This window comes from Echiichthys vipera (genome assembly GCF_963691815.1).
Source record: "Echiichthys vipera genome assembly, chromosome: 7".
Taxonomy (NCBI): domain Eukaryota; kingdom Metazoa; phylum Chordata; class Actinopteri; order Perciformes; family Trachinidae; genus Echiichthys; species Echiichthys vipera.
Window position 1 is genome coordinate 25,870,651 of NC_139832.1, and position 22,181 is coordinate 25,892,831.

Below are 22,181 nucleotides of genomic sequence, written 5' to 3' on the forward strand. Positions count from 1 at the left end.
GTTTGTTTTGGAAGGAGGTGGAAAAGTGATTTGGTCTGGGAGGCAGCCATCCACAGTGAGCCTTGCACAGTTGTTGCGGTTGCAGCTCAAATTTGTAGAGACACATGTCAGGTCTGCGCTGATGTTTTTAGGTGTGCATGTGTTTGCGGAGCCTGGCACCTGAAGCATGCAACTGACCTCAGGCTGTAACCCTAATTCCCTAGTTCTACCCCGAACAGTCGTCCGAATCTACGGCCAAGGCTGAGCTACTGTAAATGCGAATTGAATCGCAATAATCAACAACACATTTCAAACATAATGCCTGCCGTTCTGCCATGTTATTCAATCCTTCCATTTCTGAACAATTTGATATGTGATTGACTTTGAATGTTTCAATACAGAATACTTTTTCAGATCCCCTTTTGCAACTTCAGTGAGTTTTACGCTGTTCAACTTCTTTGCAAGAGAGAAAGGGAGGAGGGAGAGAAAATAGCTGTAGAGACAGAATGAAAGAAAAATAGAGCGAGAGAGTATGAGAGCGGGAGAGTTGTCCAACACAAACAGAGCTGTGGTATGGAGGCCCCAGTCAAAACACACGCAGCACCACACGCACTCCCACTGCATCTCTTTCACTGCTCGGCCTTTCCGTCTCTCTTCTCTCCTTTAGGCCATCTCTCAGCCATCTTTCTCTACGTCTTATCGTTCTCTCTGTTTCAGAATGTTCTAGGTCCGACCTAGTGAGATTGTGACGTTGTTACTTTTAGGTAAAAGTCAACAGGGTTCAGACAGACCTGTTAAATTGCCATCAGGTTAAAATGTAAAGTGGTGCATGTCTGTAAAGGGCTTCGGGCAGAGCCCCTGACAACCATACTTCTTAGCTGATTAGAACTGTATGTGTCAGAAGCTGATATCATTGTGATACAACCACCAGCCGCCAGTGACCTTTGTTGTATGTCATTCCCCATCTCGCTTTCCTGTCATCTCTCTTTTGTCTGCTGTCAAAAATAGTATAAAAATCTATACAAGACTTGCACAGCAACTAGTTTAGTGTAATGTTACCTGCAGCTAATTTCTACAGTTGTTACAATATGGTGTCGAGATTGGATTAAATCCATCCCAAAATTCAGTGGAAACGTTTTTACTCTGTTGGAAAAATGTGGTATCCTCAGCCAGCGACTTTGCTCCAGCAACACACTAGTTCTACAATCACTTTATCCACTAGCTTTCCCTCTTATTGCTTGATGCTGCACAACACTGCATGTTTATATAACCGCAGCGCTCATTGTGCGGCCAAGATGTGTGTAGGTATGTTAGGGAGACGTGAAATGCCGTTGTACAAATGTTCGTGCAGTCACAGTAGAGACATGTACATGTGCCACTTTGATCTGAACGTACCTGACATCTTGAGTAATGAAATAATTTGCCTGTTTTCCAATTAATTTGCACACACACACACACACACACACACACACACACACACACACACACACACACACACACACACACACACACACACACACACACACACACACACACACACACACACACACACACACACACACAGACAAAGCCTCGACAGAGCTTTGAAATCTGGAGCTGGTTAAATTTGTTCTTTGTTTTTTTTTTCTTCCCCTTAACCACTGCTGGCAGCCAGCTCCGCTTTTACAGCACACACACACACACACACACACACACACACACACACACACACACACACACACACACACACACACACACACACACACACACACACACACACACACACACACACACACACGCGCACACACACACTCACGCACGTACGCACACACACACGCACACACACACACACACGACTAGAAATGATGATTGATGAAAGCCAGTTTCTGGTGTGTTGATATTCTAAATACAAGCCTCCTTTGATCCAGCGCCTAAGTGCGTTTGTGTGAGTGCATTTTCCTGTAAGTGATTCTAAAGTGTGTTTTAGAACATAACCATTTTCTCCTGATCAAATATAGCACACACTTCGAGAGAGGACATACCTTCACCAAGGCTGCACATTCTTCTCAACGCGTTGCTCAAATAATAGGGTTGAAAATCCCCAATGCAGTTGAATGTACTCTAGATATTCATGGTCCCAGGTCCACCTTTCCTCTGTTGTCCATCAGGCCCAAATATATAATACAATATTCAGATGGTAATTAATAGTGATGAACATGTTTGTGCTCCACATTCATTCGTACAACTCTACATTTTAATCCTTTCCTTTTAAGCGCTTTTCTGGAAAACCACCCTCATGCACAAATGTGCTCCCAAGGCGACAAGCTCTTTCGATTTTTAATGACCAAATGGTTTTCCTTTGACATTTTTTTAGCTTCACTGCTGATGAGGATGTTTGTTGTTCAACTTGCCCAACGCCTTTGTTTTGTGTGGTTTAATGAACATGGCAGAGTAGGAGTCAATAGTGGGGCTCGAGACATTTGGGCCTCAGTGTTTGTTCCAGAACAAAGCCAGCAGCAGTACCAATGCAGTCACGGAGCTATTTTTGTTGCTAGATCCATTTCTCCACATTTGTGTGTTTTTTTGCGTCTGCCTCCAAATGAACCCATCTGTGCTGAAGCGGTTGTAGCTGTGTGGCTGGGTATCAAATCTCAATACTTTTTTGGTACTGACCAAAATGTGAGTGAAGAACTGAGAGAACTGGCGTCTCAAACATTTTATAGGGCTGCTTGTGTTTGGATAACATTTGAAAACTTTGGCTGTTTTTGTCAAATGAAGAAAGAGTTTGTAGAAAAAGGTGATACTCTTTGGTACAATTAAGGTATTGAGAAAAAAAATCATCATTCAGCAACTCATATCAGCACCCTTATCAAAACAATACCCAGCTGAGGTGTGTTGAGTGATGAAGCTGAGGTTTCTTTTAGGCTGATAGTAGCACAGTACAATTTGGATACTGGTTTTGATATGGCAGCATGTCTTACAGCAAACTCAAGTGCAAAAGTCAATTTCTGTGGCTCTAGCTGGCTACTGTATCTGGGGTTCAGAACTGTGGGCGGCCAGCCGCTCAGTGGGTAGAGCGGGTGCCCATATACAGTTTAAAAGTATATCCTTTCTTGACAAAATAAAATGCACATACTGTAGCTTTTCATTTCCCAGATTTAAGAAATATTTAATATATAACAAGTTCACTTCCATTGCATTTTGCTATAAGTTTCACAACGTCATCTGATTCTAAATATGATTTTTTCCTGCAGTGAAACAGTGGTGGAGGGCACCCTGACTCATCCGTTTGCACTAACACTGTCTGAGGAGACCTTATACTGGACTGACTGGCAGACCCGCTCCATCCATGCCTGTAACAAAAACAGTGGAGACAAGACAAGAGAGATCCTCAGTGGGATTTACTCTCCGATGGACATCCAGGTCCTGGAGTCGTATCGGCAGCCTTACAGTAAGTGCATGTTTTATTTATGTATAGTACAGTGAGATCATTATACCAGCACACCATTGTATTGAACTAATCCAACTGGAGTGAGTAGTGTCATTGATAATCAAAGGCACATATTTACTTACCTGAGAAGCTAATCATATTTCCTCCTTCTCTGTTGTGTCACTGCAGTCCAGACTCCCTGTAGTGACAATAATGGAGGCTGCAGCCATCTCTGCCTGCTCTCTCCAGTCCAGCCTTTCTACAGCTGTGCCTGCCCCACTGGAGTCCAGCTTAAACCAGATGGAAAGACATGCAAACCAGGTATGGATCCTATTTATGACTACTGACTCAACAGTCACTGGTATCTGTGAGAGGTGCACTGATAACAGTTGCTTTCTTTTCCTTTTTTTTATTTGTTTGCACTGTAAACATATTTACATTGCTTCTACAAGTCCTCGAAATCCTTGGAAGTTGGTGAGAGAAACAAAATAATTCGACACGACAATTGAAAGGGCTCGGATTTATATATTTGGTGCAAGAATCGAAATTGAAGTTCTTTTTATAATTTCGTTAACTTTCGGTGGAATATGGAGAATGAGCAGAACACCGCCATCTTGGGTCTCAAGATCGTAGTCGCAACAATAAAAAATAATTCTGGCACTCGGGTTGCCATGCTCGTTGCCCAGTAGCCTACAGGAGACGGGAGTCAGTTTGAGCCTTGTTTGAAACCATCTCCTTTGGCAAAAGTATTTGACTGACAGTTACTGCCATTACGGTCAGCCGTTACAGCTAAGTAAACATGAAAGTTAGCTTACCAATCAAAGAGAAACGTAGCCCTTTGGGCGTACGTTTTAATGCTGTTGAACTCCTTTATCTCAGTCCATGGAGTGAATGCTTGGCCTATATTGACTCTGATTTTTTCCCCGTCTCCAATCACTCAGCTGCTGGGAAAAATAACACCCCCTTAGCCCCTATTGGCTGGTACAATGTAAACGGAACCTGACAGGAAGTCATTGTCAAACCCGTCAAATTTAGTTTTTAAATATTTATTCAGACTGATATATTTTTTTTTATGGAAAAGCAATACATTCATTCTGTACACTTTAAAATGTCCAATGGGTGTATTTTTCTATTTAAAAAAAAAAAAAAAGCTTTTAATGGAGATTCTACATATTCAACTTTTAAAGTTAGTAAATAGCTCCGTTCTGCATGTCTCTCGTTCAGTTGTTTCACACGTCAGCCTGCTAGTTCTCATTATAAACAGTGTCGGTGTTGTAACAGTATATTTAAAACTATGCCGTGTTGGGTCCTTGAGTTAGAAGGAATTGGGCATGGAACGTCCTTGAAAAGTTCTTGAATGAGATGTTTAAGAAGGTATGGGAACCCTGTATTTAGTATGGGATTTTTTGTCAAACTAGTTATGACACAAATGGATTTGATAAGAGGCTGGAGTAAGATGTGATACTTTCTATTGAAACTAAACCCTAGTAGAGGATACACACGGTAATTGGTGTTTGCTGTTGCTTACCTATATTACCATTGTCTCTGGTGTGTAATGTAGTGATGCAGCATAGACTGTATCAGCTTGAAAACAAGTAAGAGTGACCTCTCTATCTGCCAGCAGACTGGGACACTAACTGACCAGCCGCCATGTTGATTCCCACGATACTAAAACAATAGAGCCTTATTCTGCAAAAACACAACACTGTGTTAGAGTGCGTCTGTGTCTGTTGGGCTGTTATGTGAATGTATTAAATTTGAATGAAGCATGCCAACCAATCACTTAGCCACTGTTGACAATAAAAACAACAATGCTCTATTGTGTCAGCCTGCAGTGTGTGTGTGGTTATGTGTATGCGTGTGTGTGTGTGTGTGTGTGTGTGTGTCTTTGTGTCCGTGCTTCTAATTTGTTTTGCTTGGCTGGTTAAATTGAAGGCGTTTGTTATAACGCTGGCAGCAGAGCGCGCGTGCATGTGTGTGTGTGTGTGTGTGTGTGTGTGTGTGTGTGTGTATACGTGTGTGTGTGTGTGAGAGAGAGAGACTGTCAGGGGTCTTTAAGTGTCTCAGAATGAAGTGAAGCGAAGAGAAGAGTAGAATCACAGATGCTTTCCCTCCTTCCTTCTCATTTATCCCCCCCTCGCCCCAGTCATTTAGGTAACGATGGAACAACTTTCACTGTCAAATCTGATTTGTGCCAAGGCTGAGAGATGCCAGATTTTGATTGGTTGTCAAAATGCAACTGGAACAAGAGAGGGAGAAAGAATGAATGAATGAATTACAGAACTGTGTGTTTTTGATATCTGAGCTATCTTGACATTATTTTAGATACTTGAGATTATGAACTATATAATGTATAATGTGCTATAGCAGAAGACACCATTTAATTTCAAATAATGTATTGTCTTTGTAGATTTTATAAGATGTGTGTTTCTATAGACCTACTTGAAATCAGTATTATTCATTCTATACAGTCACGGCTTTGTCTTAAGATTCAGGTGAATTGATCTGAAGTGTGAGACAAAGATGAGAAAGAAAGACAAGGCAGATAGGGGAATAGAAAGAGAGAGAGACACTTTGAACTGCTTTAAATGTGAGCTCTTCAGAATCAGAGGTGTGATAGACAGAAAAACTGTTAATTGTCTCCCATGAGGTGAGTTTGGCTCCTGTTAAATCTGAACCAACAGCCAAAACACAGTGGAGGTTCCCTTGGGACAGACGAGCCCTTTGTTTCCAGACAGGATGGAGCAAGAAGGAGGCAAGACAAGTGATAATAGTGGAGCTTGGCTCAGGCTTAAAATTTTAGATGGATCGATGTGTTTGGAATTAGTTTCTATCACTTTCTTTTTCCGTAGGACATTATTATCATTAGACTATATTGCTGCTCTTTTGTTACATTATGTTGGTGTTCTCTCCTTAACAATGTATATTTACTTAGGTACTGTAGCTGGTGTACAATTTTGAGGTTGAGGTTCCTTTAACTTGAGCATAATCATTTTACACTACTTTATACCTCATACTCTTTACAACTGTAGTTACTACTTACTTGTCATTATATGCTTTTACAACATATATGGTAAGCTTATATAATACACTGAATTGTTAAGGATTAAACCATATGTTACATGTAGATCTCTATGAAAACAAACTCTCCAAACCTAAATTGACAGATTGTTAGAGGACCAAAGAGGTGAAATTCCCCATATTTCTTAAAACAAAAAAACAAACAAATAATGGAGAGAGAGAAGGGGGGGGGGGGGGGGGGGTATGGCAAACAGATTTGTGTAGCAGAAGTGTGTTTTCTTTGGAGACAGGCTTGAAATATTTTTCACCACAGATAGATTGATATTTCACTGTGGGGTTTGGCTCTTCTCCAGATACCAAGTACTAAGACTTGGATCTGTTGAATGGTGCCTTGATATCTACACTTTAATGACATGAGCTTTGGAGAAATGCACTATTTTTCCAATGGAAGGACACGTCTGCTGTTTGTCAAGTTTCAAATGATACTGAGTGAACAGCAGATGCGTCTAAGACATGCAGAACATTCTTCTTTCCTCTCCCATTAATCATCCGACGACCCCTCAGATTCATCTGGTGACACTTTAGGGGAGCCCAACCCCTAGGGTGGGAACCACTGGACTAAACTAGCTAAAAGTCCATAAAGTAGCTGAAACTCGCCCCATGCTGAGCAGCTACAACAGAAACATACTGCTCTCACATTGATGCATCAGTATTAACAATCTAATCATTTCATATTGCCGATAATACAGTACTTCTGTACTTTTACTGAAGCATGACTTTAAATGCATGACTTTTACTTGTAGGGTAAATTTACAAAGTTTAATTATATTTCAACTTAGAAAAAGGATCTTCCACCATGCTATTAAGGTCTGTTGGGGTTGAACATATTTTTGCTTGGGTCTAATATCTTCAAATTCATCTTAAAAAAAACAGCATTTAAATCAAGTTAAGTCAGGTTTACCATGAGTCTGTATCAGGTTCTGAAAATCTCTAGTCTGACTCTTACAGTTAAGTTTCTAAGTCCATGATACAATTGTTTAAATTGTATTGCCATAAAGCGCTAAACCTGGACCTCCACGACTCAGAGCAGGGCAGTGGTCTGTCCCATCAGGCTGTGGAGCTAGTGTTAGTTAAAAAATCCAAAGTGCACATTTGTCAGCGATATCATTAGGGGTCATCAGTCTGATATCAAAACCCTGTTAGACATGGCTCACTGTACCAGCAGTGTCAGTGTAACCACAAGTAATTTAATGGATTTGCTTCGTAAATACACTTTTCGTTAGATACCTATACTCAGGACTTCTGTGAAGACTCATGATAGAGAGTAGGCATTTTAATTTTTTAAAATGACATAATGTCTTTAGATCTTAAATCTGTAAATATCCCTCTTTAAAATTAACGGTATTGATCTTTACCACTGATTACATTTTACAATGATTGCATGAACTTCTTACATCATTATTTATCAAGTGTATCATTCAATGTTTATATATTGATGCCACTTGCACGTATATTTGCGTTGGACCATCAAGATTATATGGTATTTGTTTTGGTTTTGAAGGGTTGATTCTCTTCAACTTTTCCTACAGACCGACCCAAACCTCAACCACGATGTAGACACAAGGGGAATTATACCTTATCTGATTGGAAACCAAACTATTATGACACGTTCTTAAGCGACTGGTGTTCTACCGTTTTGGATTTCCAAAGGTTTTGGCCTGGATTATCTATTGCTCCTTGCATGGGTGGCCAAGTGATTGTACAAAATGTAGCAGTCGAGCCTTTGTGAGGCTCATAACGTTTGGTTGTTGTTGAAATGGTGTATGGGCTGTTGGTTGCGGTGGTTGGTTTTAACATTTTGTGTCTCACCTGAAGAAGAAAAAGATTGGATTGGTTTTGTCAAGTATGAAAAAGTTACACTGATTATGCCATCAGGGTTGTCTGGGCTTGGGTTTAGGGACCTACTTAATATATGCATAAGAAGTATGGACTTTGAAAGACGTAGGTATTTACAAGGCAGAGGCGGCTTTGACATGTTGGGACTAAATGTCAGGATATCTCGGCTTCTGCTGCCTTGATTTTAACCATACATGTTTTAATCTGTCTGTTGTTTGTCTCCCAATTTTATGGATGTACAATACTGCATCATACTGTCAATGTGCCTCTTTAACTGGAAGAAATCCAACATCTTTATATGATAAATAGTACATGATGCAGGAGTCGTCTGTCTTTCGCAAAGTTTTAGCAGACGTACTGTAAAGTTGACAGTCATCAGCATAGAGGCAGAAACATATATTGTAGAAAATTGTATGTAAGTATCCCCACTATGAATAAACATATATATATATATATATATATATATATATGTATACATTTACATATGCAGTAAATCGAACTGTCTCAGAGCTAAATCCTGTGAGAACTTTGTGTCTGCAGAGAAGTGCTGCTAGAAACCAACATGGATTGACCCTTAGTTGATAAAACCTGTGTGGTCTGTCTAGGAGCAGAGCAGGTTTTGCTGCTGGCCCGACGGACTGACCTGAGGAGAATTTCACTGGACCTGCCAGACTTCACCGATATTGTACTACAGGTAAACTCTCACACAGACACACACAAACACACACACACACACACACATCTGTCCTGTCTCGTTGCACATATTCATCCTTGTTCCTGTGCACATGCAGGTTGATGACATTCGCCATGCCATAGCTATCGACTATGACCCGGTTGAGGGTTATGTCTATTGGACAGATGATGAAGTTCGAGCGATCCGGCGATCCCACATCGATGGCAGCAATGCCATGGTGCTAGTTACCACGGAGATCAACCACCCAGATGGCATTGCTGTGGACTGGGTGGCCAGAAATCTGTACTGGACCGACACTGGCACTGACCGGATTGAGGTGCATCTTTACATTAGGGCTTGATCTATTTAATGTAGAACGCTGTCTATGATTGGTTTACCTTGTTACATCTCATTTATGGAATTTTAAAACCATGATCCATGACAATGTTGTTTTATTTTATTACTGACTCTTATTCCAGGTCACTAGGCTGAATGGAACCTCTCGGAAAATCTTGATTTCTGAAAACCTGGATGAACCAAGAGCCATCGTCCTGGACCCCGTTAATGGGTAGGTGTTAGCGCATGTGTATGTTCACGTTGGAAAATGAAACACCCGCTAACAAAATATTAAAAATGTAAGTATTTAATATATTTTAGAGAGGCTATAAACTTGCATCCCAATACTTGGAGTGACACCAGAGAGGAAAAATGCCCGGCTTTATCAAGCAACAACAATTTCAGTCTGACTGATCTCAAAACACCAAAATCCAAAAATATATTAAGCATTAAACTGAATTGGTTATAAGCCTGGTCTTTCTTCTTTAGAAATTATGAAATGATTGAAAGGTGTAGGTGGAAATGCACATTGGACAACTGAAATGGTTCGACTCTACCTAATCCACATGGGAAATATTTGACTGGAAGTAGTATCAATCTTGTCTCATTGCCTCTGTCTCTTTCAGCTACATGTACTGGACGGATTGGGGCGAGCATCCCAAGATTGAGCGGGCAAACCTGGATGGAACAGAACGGGTGGTTCTGCTCAACAGTTCTCTGGGCTGGCCCAATGGACTGGCTATAGATTACGCAGCAGGAAAGCTATACTGGGGAGATGCTAAAACAGACAAGATAGAGGTATGTCTAATAACAGTTTATACAACATCTGTGTAAAGTTTCTACAGCTCCTTTCAGGTGGGGGACAGCTGAAAGACAGGGCAGCAAGGAAAATGGAGAAATCAGAAAAAGATGAGGTGGAACGAGGAGAAATTAGACGTGTGTGCATGCATGTGTGTTGTAATAGTGATCCAAGGGATTGAGTTATGCAATCGCTGGACAGGCTTTGTACCATTGTGTAAGATTGTTGTCATGACGTCTGGGCTCTACTGGTCCGATGTGATCTGGCCTGTCTCGTTCTTGTCTGGTGTTGTGCATTTTGTCCCCTGACAGAGCCCCTGTACATACTGCCAAGTGTCAAATTGCTGAAGATTGAACTTTTGTGTGATTGGCTCTATTCTGATGGATTAATTATCTTTTTAAAAATTAACAACACACTCTTTTGACTGATGAAAAAATCCCTGAAGGGTAAAATATCTTGAATTAATGAACTAACTAAAACAAAGTTCTCTTCATGAATTCAAGAGCAACACTCGATGAGTGTACTGATCTACAAATGGTCATTTTGAGGGTGAAATCTTCCTTTAAAGTGTCTCTTACTGCTTTATCAACTGAGTAACATATACACAAAATGTAGAACATGTCTACAGTGTGAAACAATGAATATACAAATGGTCATTTTGAGGGTGAAATCTTCCTTTAAAGTGTCTCTTACTGCTTTATCAACTGAGTAACATATACACAAAATGTAGAACATGTCTACAGTGTGAAACAATGAATATACAAATGGTCATTGTGAGGGTGAAGAGAGCTTTAACTTGTCTTATTCTGGGCTCTAAATCAGACAATGACCCAGTCTGATGCTCAGAGGATATTGAAGTGAGGCAGGGCCAGAGGCTGGTTGTTGTTGTTCTTGTTGCCCTTCCCCCCTCTCCCCAAGACTTCTATAGCTCCTTTAAAGCAGGTGCCCTCCTTTCGCCTTCGCTCTGTCAATATCACACACTCTGTCTCTTTCTTTTTTAGACATTACAACAACTTTTATGTCCCTCTTCTGCCCTTTTTCCCCCTCTATTTTAATTGCTCAGCTTGGTACTACTCTTTGATCAGTATTATTTTTCTTTCCATTTCTTTGTCCTCAGCATTTGTCTCTAGTTTCATCTGATTACCGTTGAGGTCACTGTGATTTGGTGTTTGTTGTGGTGTTTGTAGAACTGGGCGAGTTTACTAGTGTTAACATATTTTCATAGCAGCAGAGAGAAGAAGAGAGAACACTAGAAAAAAATAGTGAATGCCTGGGCTTTCTGGCTGAATGCTCACCAATTGAAAAGGGGTGGCTGCTCTCTCTCTCTCTCTCTCTCTCTCTCTCTCCCTCTCTCTCTCTCTCTCTCTCTCTCTCAGTCAGGGTGAAAGGACCCACCTCAAAGGGCTTTTCCCCGTTTCAGCCTTGTTTTTATCCTGTTGAAAAGAAATTGCTGCTGGGTGTGAAGACATTTCCATTGAATGTATGGCCGTGTCTCTCTCTGTGTGTGTGTGTGTGTGTGTGTGTGTGTGTGTGTGTGTGTGTGTGTGCTTTTGCTGAATTTACACCTTGATGACGGAACTGTTGATTCACTGGTGTTGAGTTAAAGGGTAACTAACAAATGTTTGTTGTTTTGTCCATTCTTTCAGTCAGTAATAACAACACTGTCCTAACCAATTGAATTGCTGAGATCCTGGAACACACATACATTTGGTTCTAATTGCATTGGTCGTACTGGCTGAATTAGAAATGGCTGATAAGAGCCCAAGAATACTTTGTTGCAGCCACATTAGCACCAAGAGCGATATTGCTGAAATTTCACTGGCTAGAGTGACATGATCATCAAGGTGTCTTATGTCATCAATGTATGGGACTCACTCATGCTGTAGTTGTTTCTCTACAACAGACACCTGAGGTGTTTGAACAGCTGTTTTTTAAATAGCTGCATGGAAGAAGTGATTAATCGATTAGTTGATTAAAAGAAAAGCAAAGGTGCTTTTGATTGGTTCACGTTCTCAACTATGATTATTTGTATTTTTCTTGCTCTTACATTATATGAATATTTTTTGGGGATCTTGAGTGTCTAGATATTCTATGAATGGGAATATACAGTAGCTTTGATATATCATTTTACCGTGTTTACTGTATTTGTGTTGTGTGAGTGAGTGTGTGTTTGTGTGTGTGTGTGTGTGTGTGTGTGTTTGTGTGTGTTTGTGTGTGTGTGAGAAGCGAGACTGCCAACCAGCTGAAAAACTGAACAGCGCCCAGCATTTTACCTCTTGAAAGAAAGAAGAGAGAGAATGATAAATGAGTAAGCCAGACTGAAGGCTTTCTCCAAGAACACTGGAGGAATGCTCTCTCTCTCTCTCTCTCTCTCTCTCTCTCTCTCTCTCTCTCTCTCTCTCTCTCTCTCTCTCTCTCTCTCTTTCTTTCTAGCTCAGTGTTTTCAAGTCTTTTTTAAAGAAATCTGACTCCCCCACTGCAACCTCCCACCCCTCCCCCCTTCTGTGGAAAAAACCCCTCTGAAGTTACCGCCTCCCCCCCCCCTTCTAAAAAGGAGTGTGTGCGTGCGTGAATGTGTTTGAGAGTGTGAGGCGCTTTGACTGATGTGTCTTTCTCTGCGCACACACACAAAACGGCTGCTTTGTTGTGATTATGCAGATTGACTGTGTGCAGCACTATTCAATCACACCTCTGAGCCATATGGTAACTGCTTGTGTGTAAGTGTGTGAGGTGGAAAGCAGGGAGGTGTATATGGTGGAATTTCCCCTGCTCAAGGCCCTGCACCTTGTTTCAATAGCTAGTCTCCTTGCCTGTGTCTTGTTTCTTTAACTGCCCTGCTAATCTGGCTAAAACACCATAAGGCATATGTGTGTCAGTGGTGGAATGTAACCAGGTTCAAGTATTTTATTTAACTATGTAAGTTTGTGGCCCTTGTACTTTACTTTAGTATTTCCATTTTATGATACTTTCTGTTTTAACTCCCCTGCACTTCACATATGGGGAATGTTGTACTTTTTAATACATTTATCTGACAGCGGTATATGTAACTACAAAAGTAAAATGCACTTCCACATGAATGCATCAATAAAAATAATACTTTTTCAGCTCTTTTTGGACAGTACAATTGGAGGTTGACAGGAATTGGAAGAGTGAGAGGGAAAAATGCACTCGAACCCGGGCCACTGCGGTGAGGACTTTTAGCCTCTGTATATGAGCCGCCCTGTGACTCAATGGTTGGAAATAATATTATTATTATTTTTTATGTTTATACAATTTGGAATGCAGGACTTCTATTCAGTGGCCTTGAGAGCTCAATGCAACTAAAGGAAATGCATACGAAACAAAACAAATGAAGAGGTGAATCTTCACCACTCTGAAAGCAACAAAGACTATGTCTGCATTCAGAAGTTGTGGAGGATCATGAGTGATTACTTACTCTGTGATACATAATGCAGGCCATGTTAGTACACACCCTTCTACATGCTGCAGCAAATATATATTATATACAGTATACAGTGTATACAATAGGTATATCAGATATTTGCAATAAGATTGGAATCATGTAGTCAGAATGCTAAAACTGAATTAAAAAAAAATCCATCATCTGGTCTTTTTCTGTTTTCTTATGAGAAAAATTACAAAAGTATTATTATAACAAAAAGCCTTTTTTTATAATAATACTTTTTTATTGTTTGAATTAACAGTCCACTCTGTTCTTTTTATATTGTATATATTTTGTTGAATTCATTTATTTGTTCTAGTTTTTGTATTCATCTTGATATTTGTGTATTCATTTAAACTGTGGAATAAAGTTGTTTGTAGAAGAAGCATAAATTTAGAATCCAGGAAGATTTGGAATTCTCACCCTGCTGACATTAAGACATCATAACTGACATCTGATGCTGCTTTCGGTTCCATAGAAAGCATGCTAACAATAAACCCAACATCTCTCAATAAGGGGGACCTGACTTCATATTTAGAACTACGGTTATAACTTGAACGACTATAACAATTTAAAACAGCAGTTTTTCAGTATTAACTGAAAGGTGTCGATACAGCAGAAATGAATCAGCAGCAGAGTGTTGCCATGAGGACTGAGAACACTGTCCTTCAAAGCGATAATGAGGTCCTGCGCCGTGAATACCAGACGCTGCTCCAACTTATAGAGAACCAGAAAAGTAAAAATGAGGTAGACAGGGAGGCCATGAGTGAACAAATAGAAGCCCTTAAAATTCAGGTTCAGGAGCTCAACACAAAGCTGCAAGATGGGAACACATTAAAGGACAAGTTTAATGTGGTGATGAAAGAAAGAGGGGCCATGAGCCGACAGACTGAAGCCCTGAGACAAAACATTCAGGAGGTACCGGTGAAGACCTCAAAGATGGAGGAGGAGCTTCACATACAAACGATGCTGATGCACAGCATAAGAGAAGATAAACTGATCTTCTTGGAGCTGCCACAGCATGAGAGTGAAGTCGAGACTCTGACATTTAAAGTCCAGTTCTTTGAAAAAATGTGTTTGACAGAGAAGGAGCAGAAAGAGACCTTGAAGGTAGAAAATGCTGCTTTGCGTCAAGAAATGAAGGAGCAGGAAGAGGTGGTGTTGAAACTGATGGCAAGGTACGAAGAAACCATTGAGCTTAAAAAGCGGCTCAGTGAAGCTGCAGTTCAGAAGTTTGCCACAGAACTCAAAACCTTGACTGAAAACTACAACACAGTGAAGGCTGAGATGGAGGCCATGAGGCAAACATGTGATACCCTGCAACAAGAAAATCTGGAGCACAGAGAAAACCTCAGAGGTGAAAAATCTCTGCGAGTGCAGGAGCAGCTGAGGTCCTCACAGATGGAGCAGAAACACCTTATTCACAAACAGCTTGTACAAAAACTGAGAGAAGAGTTGGACAAAAAGTTCCACCTGAAACAAAAGCTCCATGATGGTGAAACTGAGTTGCTTAACTGTCGTCTCAATGCCGCAGAGGAAAAGTGTGAGACTATCGTGGTTCAGAAAGAGGTGGTGTGCCTGGAAAATGCCACTCTGCTTGGTCGGATCGTGGAGCTGAGCAGGAAGCTTCGTGTTGAAAAAAGCTCATTTATTCAGCAGCAGCTCCTGACCGCTCAGGGCGAGGACGATCTCTGCGATCAGGTGGACGCGCTCCAAGTTCTCCTGCAGCTAAAGACCAGAGAGAACGAAGCTCTCCAATCTGAAATCCAGTGCCTGACATTTAAGATGAACCCCCAGGACGAGTTCAAAGCAGAGAAGCTGGACGGAAACCAGGGGGGGCGGACGCTACCCTACATATGTGGATGGTTGTCCCGGCTGGTCAAGCAGGAGCAGCAGAGACAAGTTCACAAAACCCCGCCCATATTTTACCTGGAAAACAACCGGTACATGAAGGTGGATACCATGTGACAGCAATTAGCAGTGCAGCCTCACAGGAAGCAGGTCCAGGTTCAAACCCAGACCTGCAGATGCCTGGGTGGGTTTACTCCACGTGCTCCAGTTTTCTCCTACACTGCAAACATATATGAGATCTATTAAAGAATTATTAAAGCTCTGCACCGCGGCCTGTCATTTGATGTGTCGAAGTGCAATCAAGTAAACAGTCCGGTCCTTTGACATGTTGACCTATGTTATAAAGAATTTCATAAAGCATTTATCTACAAATGCAGAATATAGATGTTGAATCTTTTCTTTTAGTGCTTTTCCATAAACACCAGTAAAGATCAGTGGTATGGTTCTTGTCTGCTCTGCCTCTTAGAGCTGCCTGACAAATGGTGCATACCTGAATGGATCAATTAGATAAAAGATTAAAAATAAAGTTTTGTGTGGACATTGGCCTCTGAGTGGCTCTGTGCTGCCCTGCTGCTTTATCCTGTGTGAGGGCCGTGAAAGACGATTTGCAATGGCTTTGTGAAACGACGGAGCTTCTCTTTAAAACATTGGCATCGGTAATAATGGAGCAGGCAAACACACAGTTCAGCTCCAAGTTCCTGACAGGCAGCAAGCAAACTAAGTTGTCTGTTGAAGCCAAGACCAGGGCTGCTATTACAAGTGAAACTGAGTTTTGCTCTAGTTAGTATGTATCTTATAACACGAGTTAACACCATATGTGTTATAGATACGGTACATCTAACTAACTTGTCCTTCCCATACCCTGACATTTTTTTTTGATCTACTTCACACTTGCCAGGTGTATTAAGGGTTGCCATTCTTTATGCTAAGGTAATATTAGCAAGGCTGTTACTTTCATTACCATGGTGTTACTAAACAATTAGATTTTGGATTTGTTTTAGAACAGGAGTTCAGTTTTAACAGTTTAGACGTTTTACTAAAATGGACCTACGTTACTTATGGTTTAGTTAAACGGTTGTTACAGAATCCTAGTATGTAGCTTGAGAAGGGCCAAATGCCAACTCACTAATAGAAGCTTCATTCAAATGACTTTGTGACATATTTAAAAAGAATTAAAATAATTCTCCCCATGCTCCCCGACCTCTTTTCCCAACCCTGATGAGTTTGCACCACTGTTTTTGCTGGGGACACAAAAACGTGCTTTGTGTCAAATTTGGTGAAGTTTGGAAAGCTAACTTTACATTTGGACATGCCAAATTTGAACCAAAAAAATAATATAATAATAATAATAAAAATTTAAAAAATGCACCTACTCTCCGTGTTGAACATTATCTTTTGATAACCTCACGGCTTGCTGTGCTTTAAGCTTTACATTATAGGAATAGTAGTATGGTATGCACTATGACAGTTGTATAACATGCTACAGCACTGACAGAACGTATCCTGACAACCCTCAAACAGGTTCGATGTTACTGCTAAACACAACAGAAATTGGCAGGGGGAAATTCAGTGACAAGTCTGATCAAGTCTAGTGAATATTGTTTATGCTGGCCATTATTACAGGCAGTCTCAAAGAGGTTTACAGGGGTGTGTTGCTGTGTGTGTTGCTGGTGGGGACTCCATCTTACATAACATGCAGTAGCATTAGTTAACATAATTACCACATTCAACTGACTCGACATCTCTTAACATTAAACAGTGTAATCAATCTATCACAGGGTTTTGTATCAGAGTGCACTACATGATACAAGTCTTACAGACAATGCTATTATATATAGAGCAGTATAGTATCAGACACACCATCATAACCACGTCATATATTGTCCTATATCAAATGCCCAGTCAATAACCTGCAAGTTCACAGGTTTTGACATTTTCTTTATGACCAGATGCCTGTTTGCATTTTTGACAGCGCTTCCATAAATCCTGACTGAACTGTGTGTGTAGCTCTCAGGTTAGAGAAATAACAGAAACACCTGTTGTTGCTCAGATTTTCCACAGTGTCCTGCCAGCTCTCTCTCCTCCCTGTTTCTTCTATCCTGTCTCCCTGCTGTATGCTCTCCCCCATCCCTGCCACCACAAAGTGACAGTAGCTGCATGTCTCATTTCCTCTGGGATTTTAGCCTCTGGCCCACATCTGTGTGTGCGTGTGTATGTGTGTGTGTGTGTGTGTGTGTGTGTGTGTGTGTGTGTGTGTGTGTGTGTGTGTGTGTGTTGTGGCTGATCTTATGCGCCTTATTAGAATGGTAATATTGTGGTCTGATGTAAGCACTGTTGTGGTGAGCAAGCAGTAGCAGCTACTAGCTCACAGCTGTATGTGTTTATTTATCTTGTGTCCCAACGCATTTAACTAATTAAAATCCTTAAAATGGCCTAAAATCCCACTCCACCGTGTTAAAGTATTTAAAACTACTCTGCAATTATTAATATTTTGTTTAACATGGACTTGCCACATTGAAAGTAAAAAAAACAACTAAATTTCAGAGATGGAGCTGGAAAGCACATCTGCTGTTTCTACCTCAGTGAGGAATTCTGCATCTGGCTTTGCCCCCCCACCCCCCCCCCCCCCCGCACGTACACACCGCACAAGCTGCTCATCATGTTGACCATGAATGTTGAACACATTGGAGATAATCAGCCATAGGCCTAACTGTTTTTCCCCCCAGCTCTTATTAGAAACACAATAACACAATTGTACAAGAAATCGTGCATACATTTCTCCGGCACCATATCTGATTTCAGGCCTAGAGCAATTTTAAATTCATATAATACTTAATTCATTGTACACATTCCCCCCAGGACAACTTTTCAGACTCACAAATCATTTTTATGTGTCCTACGAGTACAAGAAACTGACTGTGAAAGGGCAGTGCTCAATGGTGAGACAAGAAGAAGTAGTGAAACGTTCTTAATCAGTATACATACTGTAGTAATCCTATTAGGATGTGTTTTCAGCTCCATAAAATCACTTTTTGCTTCTTTTTCTCAATGGCATTGTCAGAAGGATGTCTCATCATCTACATGTAACCATACAAGTGGTTACACTTTACTTTTCACATTATCACGTGTGTGTATAAGCAGATCCAACTGAATGAAAGAACTTGAATCCCTGAATGGCAATAGACAGTAATAAATAATAGAACCACATTTTATTGTACTACTAGTTATACCAGGGTCATAAAATAATAATAACAATAATAATAATAATAATAATAATAATCCACAGCTGATTGTTTCCTATGTACTGTATTTGGCAACATTCACGTGATTATGAAACACAACCTTTACTTACATTTTGTGTCCCTGGACTCAAGTGAATTGACTTTTATTGAGCTCTGTATACAGTATTACCTGCTTCCCATCTGAAAAATATTATGATTTCTAAAGATGGCTGCAGTCGGCAGCATTTGGTTACTCATGTAGAAACAGAGGCACACTGGGCCTCGTGCAGAAAGCAATATACGAACAGTCCTCTTATTTATTTTATATTCACCATTTGTTTTTATTTACGAGTGGTCGAGAGTACTCACCGAGAAAAAAACATTTTGTTTTCTCAGGCCACAAATTGTTTGTAAAATGCAAAGAAATGTACGTTTTTTAACTTGAGGAAGAAGAAGGAGGAGGACACATGAATATAGTATATATAAGGCAGTAAATACTAATAAAGTTTTATCTGGTTCAATAAAAATTAAGGTTCCAGGTTCGAATCCTGGCTGGGGCCCTTCTGTGTGGAGTTTGCACGTTCTCCCCGTGTCTGCGTGGGTTTTCTCCAGGTTCTCCGGTTTCCTCCCACAGTCCAAAGACATGCACGTGTTAGGTTCATTGAGGACTCTAAAATTGCCCGTAGGTGTGAATGGTTGTCTATCTCTTTCTGTCTCTATGTGCCCTACGATAGATTGGCGTCCTGTCCAGGGTGTACCCCGCCTTACGCCCGCTGTTAGCCCCCCCCCCCCCCCCCCCACGACCCCGACAGGGACAAGCGGTTGAAGATGAATGAATGAATATTAAATATTATTATATTTCTATATTAGATAATTCTATGTTTTATAATTGTGTTTGTATATGTTTTTGATTTTCCCGTAACTCCAGTACTGACTCTGGAAAATAACATGTTTACTTTGTTTAAGTGCATTTCACTCTTGCTGACGTTCTTCTTCTTAAAACCTTTTTTTGGTGGCAGAGTGTTTTTCACACAGGACAACACAACAACACCCTTATAAAGTGTTTAGGTGGCTTTACCTATGCTAATAAACAATTTCGATGAATGGGATTCATCATTCAGCCCACCTGGGTAAGAACACATTTGAACGGTTAAGAACATTTGGTGCATCTAGAGCTGACTTCTCTTACTTTAAGAGAAAATATGGGAGAATGTTACTGCATGAGGCCCAGTCATTCTGTTGATTCTGTTCACCTTGTTGCTTCTATATGTTGCATGCTTGCAATCTTTCAGCAGTTTCATTAGTTACAAAAAAAGGAGCCATTTGGTTTTTTAAATACAGGGGTTCTATCAGTGATTTTTCAGTTTGAGGATTGAACTGAGGTCAGGATTTGTCATTATTTGTTATGATTGTGGAGTATTAGAGTACACAGCTTGAAGCTCGTCAATCAGGTTGACTTTTAAGGGGCCTGTTTGCCTTCAGTCTTTGCCAACACAATTGCATCTCTCTATCTAAGAAAACAAGTACTTTAACATAAGAGTGACGTTTTACCTGTGCACCAGACGACATGACACGAACACCTAGCCAACCAACAGTCATTGAACAAATGCATTCTGAACTGAAGGCATTACTATTTCTACTGCTGTTACTCTCAGTTACATGCTTGCAGTCTTTCCATACTTCATACTATTGACAGTTGACTGCTATTTATATGTCAGGGGTCGGGGTGTGTGTGAACATGACATAAGATTCTTTCACACAGAATATGCAATAACCCCTTAATGAAGGTCCTTTGTTACACTGGCTTCGCTTCAGCCTCGTAACACAGCACCGGTGTGTGATTTGAGAGAGCATGTCGGCAGTCCGGAAGCAGGAGAGGTGTGACGTTTAACACAACATCGTCGGCGTCTAGTGTGTGAGGCACTCCATTAATCAACTGCCCGAACCTGACCGGATTCACAAAGCGCCGACTTTGTGCATTATGCTATAACAGTTGTCAGGAGAGAGAACGACAGAGAAGGCCTGCATGCCGAGGCACCCATGTGCATGTATGGTTGAGGGAGAGAGAGAGAGAGAGAGAGAGAGAAGGTGAACTATTGTACACAGTGTTTCTGCAAGTTATTAATAACTTAGGCTACCCGGAATGCAGCTTTGTCACTTTTTTGACTATCCTGTGTGTGGGTCAACTCAATCATCACTACTGCATTTAATAGTAGTACCCATTCGCCTGTGGGGCTCTGTGACTACCTCCGCTGCCGCCTTAAAGGTACAACAACTCTGTCCCCTTATTCTGTCTTTTCTACAGATGATGAGGCGGATTAAAGGTGCAACAGTTCTATAGTCTTGTAATTCAAGGGCGTTGACGTCATCACTCATTTTATAAGGGATCAAGCAGACAGAAATACTGGTTTTAAACATCTTTGAAGCTTTTAGCATGTAAAGGTTGGAGAAAAAGATGCATTTTCCGCCACAGCCAAAGGCAACTGGAACTCAGTGATGGCTGCTCTTATCAACCAGTTTGTTCTCGGATGAGTGTATTATCTGTCTCACATTGGTTAGTCTCAGGTTGCACATTCCTGAGAAATTCCTCCATTATGAAACACCCACACACATACGTAAACACTCCCAGGGTGTCTTTACACTCTTTGTTTGCTTATGTAGGAAACAGATAGCAGCGCAGTGTGTATGTGGGTGTGTGTCATGTGTGTTCCAACCACAGACTAGCACAGGTAATTGAGATGTTACCAGTTGAGGGGCCAAATATATTTGATTCCCATTGTATACATTTTCCATGTTGATAAAATATTATTTCAGATAGACTTTAGAACAAGCGTTATTTTAAAGCATTTTCACTTTAATAAAAGAGGTGTAGAACCAAAACCACAAGTTCAGCTAAAACAAATCTATCATGGACCATGGCCACGAGTTTAATACCTTGACACTAGACACAAATTATTTTTTATCATTTATTCTATTAATGTACATCTGTTTATGTTAAGACAACATTTAACCTGTTGAACCCATTTCCCCAATTTTCCCCAAAAATGTCGCTTCTTTTTCTCAGTCATAAGTCTGAACAAACAGTATCCCTCCTGGGGCCGTATTACAGAAACTTCCTATCTTCCTACCGTAAGTTAAGATAGGATTTTTATCAATCTGGTATTACAGAAACATATCCTAATCTTAATTTCGGAATCCTAGCTTATCTCAGGTTAAGATATCCTAAATATTTTATGTCTGTTACCTAGAAACAGACGAAACTTGTTGTCGGGTCACGTCACTTCACAACTGACAGCTATCATAATAGATAACTAGGGCTAGCCTTTCATGAACAATAATGGAAGGAGAACAACAATGTCGTGCTTAACATTTTAAAGCGGATAAATTAGAAACATTGGTGGGTTTGGCAAAAATTTCAAAGGAGATATTTTTTGGGAAGTTCACCTATGCTATGTTTGCATGATATCTAAACGCATTTGTCAGCTGTACGACAACAGGCAGAGCCCCATGACGGCCAAAAAAGTCCGTAGCTCTTCAGCTAACCCCAGGATCAT

General features: G+C 40.6%; 1 protein-coding gene across 1 annotated transcript in view; it reads left to right on the forward strand.

Annotated features, from left to right (window-relative positions):
- The window catches only part of lrp5 (low density lipoprotein receptor-related protein 5), a 63,698-nt gene that overhangs the window by 18,803 nt on the left and 22,714 nt on the right, over positions 1-22,181 (forward strand). Inside the window, exons 6-11 of the mRNA XM_083917226.1 lie at positions 3,213-3,409; positions 3,578-3,709; positions 8,911-8,999; positions 9,097-9,315; positions 9,458-9,546; positions 9,941-10,112. Coding sequence (XP_083773352.1) covers positions 3,213-3,409; positions 3,578-3,709; positions 8,911-8,999; positions 9,097-9,315; positions 9,458-9,546; positions 9,941-10,112 — 898 coding nt within the window. The remainder of the gene's footprint in view (positions 1-3,212; positions 3,410-3,577; positions 3,710-8,910; positions 9,000-9,096; positions 9,316-9,457; positions 9,547-9,940; positions 10,113-22,181) is intronic.